Below are 8,667 nucleotides of genomic sequence, written 5' to 3'. Positions count from 1 at the left end.
CCCATCTCTCCCCTCTCTCTCTCTCTCCCTCCCCACCTCCCCCATCTCTCCCCTCTCTCTCTCTCTCCCCACCTCCCCCATCTCTCCCCTCTCTCTCTCCCCACCTCCCCCATCTCTCTCTCTCCCCACCTCCTCCATCTCTCTCTCTCCCCACCTCTCCCATCTCTCCACTCTCTCTCTCTCTCTCTTCAGGTCTTTCCCAATAGATGTCTGTATTGCTGATGATGATATCTACAACGGTCTCTCTGACCAGATTGAGTAAGTTACTGTGTGTGTGTATGTGTGTGTGTGTGTGTTGAATCATAATGACTAATTTGATCCTCTCTCTCTCTCCCTTCCTCCCTCTCTCTCCCTTCCTCCCCTCTCTCTCCCCTCCCCTTTCTCTCTCCCTCCCCTCTCTCTCATCCTCCTCTCTCTCTCTCCCTCCCCTCTCTCTCCCCAACTCTCTCCCTCCCGTCTCTCTCTCTCCCTCCCTCCACTCTCTCTCTCCCTCCCTCTCTCTCCCCCTCTCTCCCCCATCTCTCTCCCTCCCTCCTTTCTCTCTCCCTCCTCTCCCTCCCCCCTCCCCTTTCTCTCTCCCTCCCCTCTCATCTCCTTCCCTCCCTCTATCACCCCCTCTCTCTCTCCCTCCCCTCTCTCTCCCCCTCCCCTTTCTCTCTCCCTCCACTCTCTCTCTCTCTCCCTCCCCCCTCTCTCTCTCCCTCCCCTCTCTCCCTCCCCTCTCTCCCCCTCTCAGTGAAACAGTGGACGAGGATGATGACCTTTATGACTGTGTGGAGGATGAGGAGAATGAGGGGGATGAGATATATGAAGACCTGATGAGGGCCGATGAGCCATCGGAGATGGTGAGAGAAGACAACGGTCAATACTACCAGAGATGTGTTAACTCAGCTACATTGTTTTCACACTTAAAGGATGGGGGAGCTGTTTTTACACTCGGGAATGGTCATTTTATGGTTGTGTATTGGTTCTGTTATGGTTTTGTTATTGTTGTGTATTGGTTCAGTTATGGTTTTGTTATGGTTGTGTTATGGTTTTGTTATGGTTATGTTATGGTTGTGTATTGGTTCTGTTATGGTTTTGTTATTGTTGTGTATTGGTTCAGTTATGGTTTTGTTATGGTTGTGTTATGGTTGTGTTATGGTTATGTTATGGTTGTGTTATGGTTGTGTTATTGTTGTGTATTGGTTCTGTTATGGTTTTGTTATGGTTGTGTTATGGGTTTGTTATGGTTGTGTTATGGTTGTGTTATGGGTGTGTTATGGTTGTGTTATGGGTTTGTTATGGTTGTGTTATGGTTGTGTTATGGTTTTGTTATGGGTGTGTTATGGTTGTGTTATTGTTGTTTATTGGTTCTGTTATGGTTGTGTTATGGGTTTGTTATGGTTGTGTTATGGTTGTGTTATGGGTGTGTTATGGTTGTGTTATGGGTTTGTTATGGTTGTGTTATGGTTGTGTTATGGTTTTGTTATGGGTGTGTTATGGTTGTGTTATGGTTGTGTTATGGTTGTGTTATGGTTGTGTAATTGTGGTTGTATTACAGCAGCATCAGCAGAAGATGGAGGTGGATAAGAGAGAATGCTGCCTGCAGGAGATCAGACTGACAGAGGAGAAATACACTGACACGCTGGAGTCCATATTACAGGTATTACTTTTTCTCTCTGTCCTCCTTCTCTCTTTCTCTCTGTCCCTCCTTCTCTCTTTCTCTCTGTCCTCCTCTCTGTCCTCATTCTCTCTTTCCTCCTTCTCTCTTTCTCTCTGTCCTCCTCTCTTTCTCTGTCCTCATTCTCTCTTTCCTCCTTCTCTCTTTCGCTCTGTCCTCTTTCTCTCTGTCCTCCTTCTCTCTTTCTCTCTGTCCTCCTTCTCTCTTTCTCTCTGTCCTCCTCTCTTTCTCTATGTCCCTTCTTCTCTCTTTCTCTATGTCCCTTCTTCTCTCTTTCTCTTTCCTCATCCTCTCTTTCTCTGTCCTCTCTTTCTCTGTCCTCCTCCTCTCTTTCTCTGTCCTCCTTCTCTCTTTCTCTCTGTTCTCCTTCTCTCTTTCTCTCTGTCCTCCTTCTCTCTTTCTCTCTGTCCTCCTTTCTTTCTCTCTGTCCTCTTTCTCTCTGTCCTCCTCCTCTCTTTCTCTCTGTCCTCTTTTTCTCTGTCCTCCTCCTCTCTTTCTCTCTGTCCTCCTCCTCTCTTTCTCTCTGTCCTCTTTCTCTCTGTCCTCCTCCTCTCTTTCTCTCTGTCCCTTCTTCTCTCTTTCTCTGTCCTTCTTCTCTTTTTCTATGTACCTCCTCTCTTTCTCTCTGTCCCTCCTTCTCTCTTTCTCTGTCCTTCTCTCTTTCTATGTACCTCCTATCTTTCTCTCTGTCCCTCCTTCTCTCTTTCTCTGTCCTTCTTCTCTCTTTCTATGTACCTCCTTCTCTCTTTCTCTGTCCTTCTTCTCTCTTTCTATGTACCTCCTTCTCTCTTTCTCTCTGTCCCTTCTTCTCTCTTTCTCTTTCCTCATCCTCTCTTTCTCTGTCCTCCTCCTCTCTTTCTCTGTCCTCCTCCTCTCTTTCTCTGTCCTCCTTCTCTCTTTCTCTCTGTTCTCCTTCTCTCTTTCTCTCTGTCCTCCTTCTCTCTTTCTCTCTGTCCTCCTTTCTTTCTCTCTGTCCTCTTTCTCTCTGTCCTCCTTCTCTCTTTATCTCTGTCCCTCCTTCTCTCTTTCTCTCTGTCCTCCTTCTCTCTGTCCTCATTCTCTCTTTCCTCCTTCTCTCTTTCTCTCTGTCCTCCTCTCTTTCTCTGTCCTCCTCCTCTCTTTCTCTGTCCTCCTTCTCTCTTTCTCTCTGTTCTCCTTCTCTCTTTCTCTCTGTCCTCCTTCTCTCTTTCTCTCTGTCCTCCTTTCTTTCTCTCTGTCCTCTTTCTCTCTGTCCTCCTCCTCTCTTTCTCTCTGTCCTCTTTTTCTCTGTCCTCCTCCTCTCTTTCTCTCTGTCCTCCTCCTCTCTTTCTCTCTGTCCTCTTTCTCTCTGTCCTCCTCCTCTCTTTCTCTGTCCCTTCTTCTCTCTTTCTCTCTGTCATCCTTCTCTCTTTCTCTGTCCTCTTTCTCTGTCCTCCTTCTCTCTTTCTCTCTGTCCTCCTTCTCTCTTTCTCTCTGACCTTCTCTCTTTCTCTCTGTCCCTCCTTCTCTCCTTCTCTCTTTCTCTCTGTCCCTCCTTCTCTCTTTCTCTGTCCTTCTTCTCTTTTTCTATGTACCTCCTCTCTTTCTCTCTGTCCCTCCTTCTCTCTTTCTCTGTCCTTCTTCTCTCTTTCTATGTACCTCCTATCTTTCTCTCTGTCCCTCCTTCTCTCTTTCTCTGTCCTTCTTCTCTCTTTCTATGTACCTCCTTCTCTCTTTCTCTGTCCTTCTTCTCTCTTTCTATGTACCTCCTTCTCTCTTTCTCTCTGTCCTCCTTCTCTCTTTCTCTCTGTTCTCATCTCCTTCTCTCTGTTCTCCTCTCCTTCTCTCTGTCCCCCTTCTCTCTTTCTCTGCCCCTCCTTCTCTCTTTCTCTGTCCTCCTTCTCTCTTTCTCTGTCCCTCCTTCTCTCTTTCTCTGTCCTCCTCTCTTTCTCTATGTCCCTTCTTCTCTCTTTCTCTATGTCCCTTCTTCTCTCTTTCTCTTTCCTCATCCTCTCTTTCTCTGTCCTCTCTTTCTCTGTCCTCCTCCTCTCTTTCTCTGTCCTCCTTCTCTCTTTCTCTCTGTTCTCCTTCTCTCTTTCTCTCTGTCCTCCTTCTCTCTTTCTCTCTGTCCTCCTTTCTTTCTCTCTGTCCTCTTTCTCTCTGTCCTCCTCCTCTCTTTCTCTCTGTCCTCTTTTTCTCTGTCCTCCTCCTCTCTTTCTCTCTGTCCTCCTCCTCTCTTTCTCTCTGTCCTCTTTCTCTCTGTCCTCCTCCTCTCTTTCTCTCTGTCCCTTCTTCTCTCTTTCTCTGTCCTTCTTCTCTTTTTCTATGTACCTCCTCTCTTTCTCTCTGTCCCTCCTTCTCTCTTTCTCTGTCCTTCTCTCTTTCTATGTACCTCCTATCTTTCTCTCTGTCCCTCCTTCTCTCTTTCTCTGTCCTTCTTCTCTCTTTCTATGTACCTCCTTCTCTCTTTCTCTGTCCTTCTTCTCTCTTTCTATGTACCTCCTTCTCTCTTTCTCTCTGTCCCTTCTTCTCTCTTTCTCTTTCCTCATCCTCTCTTTCTCTGTCCTCCTCCTCTCTTTCTCTGTCCTCCTCCTCTCTTTCTCTGTCCTCCTTCTCTCTTTCTCTCTGTTCTCCTTCTCTCTTTCTCTCTGTCCTCCTTCTCTCTTTCTCTCTGTCCTCCTTTCTTTCTCTCTGTCCTCTTTCTCTCTGTCCTCCTTCTCTCTTTATCTCTGTCCCTCCTTCTCTCTTTCTCTCTGTCCTCCTTCTCTCTGTCCTCATTCTCTCTTTCCTCCTTCTCTCTTTCTCTCTGTCCTCCTCTCTTTCTCTGTCCTCCTCCTCTCTTTCTCTGTCCTCCTTCTCTCTTTCTCTCTGTTCTCCTTCTCTCTTTCTCTCTGTCCTCCTTCTCTCTTTCTCTCTGTCCTCCTTTCTTTCTCTCTGTCCTCTTTCTCTCTGTCCTCCTCCTCTCTTTCTCTCTGTCCTCTTTTTCTCTGTCCTCCTCCTCTCTTTCTCTCTGTCCTCCTCCTCTCTTTCTCTCTGTCCTCTTTCTCTCTGTCCTCCTCCTCTCTTTCTCTGTCCCTTCTTCTCTCTTTCTCTCTGTCATCCTTCTCTCTTTCTCTGTCCTCTTTCTCTGTCCTCCTTCTCTCTTTCTCTCTGTCCTCCTTCTCTCTTTCTCTCTGACCTTCTCTCTTTCTCTCTGTCCCTCCTTCTCTCCTTCTCTCTTTCTCTCTGTCCCTCCTTCTCTCTTTCTCTGTCCTTCTTCTCTTTTTCTATGTACCTCCTCTCTTTCTCTCTGTCCCTCCTTCTCTCTTTCTCTGTCCTTCTTCTCTCTTTCTATGTACCTCCTATCTTTCTCTCTGTCCCTCCTTCTCTCTTTCTCTGTCCTTCTTCTCTCTTTCTATGTACCTCCTTCTCTCTTTCTCTGTCCTTCTTCTCTCTTTCTATGTACCTCCTTCTCTCTTTCTCTCTGTCCTCCTTCTCTCTTTCTCTCTGTTCTCATCTCCTTCTCTCTGTTCTCCTCTCCTTCTCTCTGTCCCCCTTCTCTCTTTCTCTGCCCCTCCTTCTCTCTTTCTCTGTCCTCCTTCTCTCTTTCTCTGTCCCTCCTTCTCTCTTTCTCTGTCCCTCCTTCTCTCTTTCTCTGTCCCTCCTTCTCTCTTTCTCTGCCCCTCCTTCTCTATTTCTCTGCCCCTCTTTCTATCTATCCCTCCTTCTCTCTGCCCCTCCTTCTCTCTTTCTATGTCCCTCATTCTCTATGTCCCTTCTTCTCTCTTTCTCTCTGTCCCTCATTCTCTCTTTCTCTATATACCTTCTTCTCTCTTTCTCTCTGTCCCTCATTCTCTCTTTCTCTATGTACTTTCTTCTCTCTTTCTCTATGTCCCTCCGTCTCTCTTTCTCTTGCTCTGTCAAGCTCTCTTCTTTCTCCCTCCTCTCTCTTTCTCTCTCTAGCTCTCTTCTTCTCTCTCTCTCATTCTCCCTCCTTCTCTCCCTCTCTTTCTCTCTAGCTCTCTTCTCTCTCTCTCATTCTCTCTCCTTCTCATCCTCTCTCTGTCCCTCCTTCTCGCTCCCTCCTTCTCTCTCCCTCTCTCTCTAGCTCTCTTCTTCTCTCTCTTCCTACTCCCTCCCTCTCTCTCTCCTTCTCTCTCCCTCCTCTCTCTACATCTCTTCTTCTGTCTCTGTCTCTGTCTCTGTCTCTCTCTCTCTCTCTCTGCTGTCAAACTTAACTGTAACTCTCTCTCTCTCTCTCTCTCACTTTCTCTCTATATCTCTTCTTCTCTCTCTCTCTCGCTCTCTCTCTCTCTCTCTCTCTCCCACTCTCTCTCTCTCTCTCTGTCTCTCTCTCTCTCTCTCTCTCGCTCTCTGCTGTCAAACTGAACTGTAATTCTCTCTCTCTCTCTCTCTCTCTCTCTCTCTCTCTCTTACTGCTGTCAAACTGAACTCTCTCTCTCTCTTACTGCTGTCAAACTGAACTCTCCCTCTCTCTCTCTCTCTCTCTCTCTCTCTCTCTCTCTCTCTCTCTCTCTCTCTGTGTGCGTAGCACTTCATGAAGCCCCTCCAGAAGTTCCTTCAGCCTCACGACATAGAGAGCATCTTCATCAACACGGCGGTATGTTCTGTTCTTCCTTCTGTACATATTGTTGTGTTTATACTCAACCAGACTAAACCAAACATTAAGAACACCTTTCTAATACTTTGACCTCAGAACAGCCTCAGTTTGTCAGGGCACAGCAAGGTGTGGAAAGCCTTTCCACAGGGATGCTGGCCCGTGTGGACTCTAACGCTTCCCACAGTTGTGTCCAGTTGGCTGGACGTCCTTTGGGTGGTGGACCATTCTTGATACACACGGGAAAATGTTGAGCGTGAAAAACCCAGCAGCGTTGCAGTTCTTGACACAAACCGGTACACCTGGCATCTACTACCATACCCTGTTCAAAGGCACTTACATGTTTAGTCTTGCCCATTCACCCTCTGAATGATCCACATACACAATCCATCTCTCAATTGTCTCAAGGCTTTAAAAATCCTTCTTTAACTCGTTTCCTCTCCTTCATCTACACTGACTGAACATCAATAAGGGATCTTAACTTTCACCTGGATTCACCTGGTCAGTCATGGAAAGAACAGGTGTTCCTAATGTTTTGTATAGTGACTGTAGAAAGAAGTCATTATCTCCATAGGTGTGTGTGTAGGGTAAACTGTGTGTGTAGGGTAAACTGTGTGTGTAGGGTAAACTGTGTGTGTAGGGTAAACTGTGTGTGTAGGGTAAACTGTGTGTGTACGGTAAACTGTGTGTGTGTAGGGTAAACTGTGTGTGTAGGGTAAACTGTGTGTGTAGGGTAAACTGTGTGTGTGTAGGGTAAACTGTGTGTGTAGGGTAAACTGTGTGTGTGTAGGGTAAACTGTGTGTGTGTAGGGTAAACTGTGTGTGTGTAGGGTAAACTGTGTGTGTGTAGGGTAAACTGTGTGTGTAGGATAAACTGTGTGTGTAGGGTAAACTGTGTGTGTAGGGTAAACTGTGTGTGTGTAGGGTAAACTGTGTGTGTAGGGTAAACTGTGTGTGTAGGGTAAACTGTGTGTGTAGGGTAAACTGTGTGTGTAGGGTAAACTGTGTGTGTAGGGTAAACTGTGTGTGTGTAGGGTAAACTGTGTGTGTGTAGGGTAAACTGTGTGTGTGTAGGGTAAACTGTGTGTGTGTAGGGTAAACTGTGTGTGTGTAGGGTAGTGTGTGTGTAGGGTAAACTGTGTGTGTGTAGGGTAAACTGTGTGTGTGTAGGGTAAACTGTGTGTGTGTAGGGTAAACTGTGTGTGTGTAGGGTAAACTGTGTGTGTGTGTAGGGTAAACTGTGTGTGTGTAGGGTAAACTGTGTGTGTGTAGGGTAAACTGTGTGTGTGTAGTGTAAACTGTGTGTGTGTAGGGTAAACTGTGTGTACATGGTAAACTGTGTGTGTACAGGGTAAACTGTGTGTGTGTAGGGTAAACTGTGTGTGTACAGGGTAAACTGTGTGTGTATAGGGTAAACTGTGTGTGTATAGGGTAAACTGGGTGTACTGGTAAACTGTGTGTGTACTGGGTCAACTGTGTGTGTAGGGTAAACTGTGTGTGTAGGGTAAACTGTGTGTGTAGGGTAAACTGTGTGTGTACGGTAAACTGTGTGTGTGTAGGGTAAACTGTGTGTGTAGGGTAAACTGTGTGTGTAGGGTAAACTGTGTGTGTGTAGGGTAAACTGTGTGTGTAGGGTAAACTGTGTGTGTGTAGGGTAAACTGTGTGTGTGTAGGGTAAACTGTGTGTGTGTAGGGTAAACTGTGTGTGTGTAGGGTAAACTGTGTGTGTAGGATAAACTGTGTGTGTAGGGTAAACTGTGTGTGTAGGGTAAACTGTGTGTGTGTAGGGTAAACTGTGTGTGTAGGGTAAACTGTGTGTGTAGGGTAAACTGTGTGTGTAGGGTAAACTGTGTGTGTAGGGTAAACTGTGTGTGTAGGGTAAACTGTGTGTGTGTAGGGTAAACTGTGTGTGTGTAGGGTAAACTGTGTGTGTGTAGGGTAAACTGTGTGTGTAGGGTAAACTGTGTGTGTGTAGGGTAAACTGTGTGTGTGTAGGGTAAACTGTGTGTGTGTAGGGTAAACTGTGTGTGTGTGTAGGGTAAACTGTGTGTGTGTAGGGTAAACTGTGTGTGTGTAGGGTAAACTGTGTGTGTGTAGTGTAAACTGTGTGTGTAGGGTAAACTGTGTGTACATGGTAAACTGTGTGTGTACAGGGTAAACTGTGTGTGTGTAGGGTAAACTGTGTGTGTACAGGGTAAACTGTGTGTGTATAGGGTAAACTGTGTGTGTATAGGGTAAACTGGGTGTACTGGTAAACTGTGTGTGTACAGGGTAAACTGTGTGTGTATAGGGTAAACTGTGTGTGTATAGGGTAAACTGGGTGTACTGGTAAACTGTGTGTGTACTGGGTCAACTGTGTGTGTAGGGTAAACTGTGTGTGTATAGGGTAAACTGTGTGTATAGGGTAAACTGTGTGTGTGTAGGGTAAACTATGTGTGTAGGGTAAACT

At 46.2% G+C, this 8,667-nt stretch overlaps 1 protein-coding gene across 4 annotated transcripts in view; it reads left to right on the top strand.

Annotated features, from left to right (window-relative positions):
- Window positions 1-8,667, top strand: part of LOC139394678 (proto-oncogene vav-like) — a 53,201-nt gene that overhangs the window by 20,519 nt on the left and 24,015 nt on the right. For 3 of the 4 annotated variants that reach the window (XM_071142770.1, XM_071142768.1, XM_071142767.1), the window contains 4 exons: window positions 193-258; window positions 737-845; window positions 1,544-1,645; window positions 6,153-6,221. In XM_071142770.1, the coding sequence (XP_070998871.1) occupies window positions 193-258; window positions 737-845; window positions 1,544-1,645; window positions 6,153-6,221 (346 nt within the window). The remainder of the gene's footprint in view (window positions 1-192; window positions 259-736; window positions 846-1,543; window positions 1,646-6,152; window positions 6,222-8,667) is intronic. The other variant, XM_071142769.1, reaches the window with a different exon arrangement.

This window comes from Oncorhynchus clarkii, unplaced genomic scaffold, assembly GCF_045791955.1.
Source record: "Oncorhynchus clarkii lewisi isolate Uvic-CL-2024 unplaced genomic scaffold, UVic_Ocla_1.0 unplaced_contig_14129_pilon_pilon, whole genome shotgun sequence".
NCBI classification, from domain to species: domain Eukaryota; kingdom Metazoa; phylum Chordata; class Actinopteri; order Salmoniformes; family Salmonidae; genus Oncorhynchus; species Oncorhynchus clarkii.
Note: the sequence above shows the minus strand (reverse complement) of the source record. Positions and strands in the feature narration are given on the sequence as shown.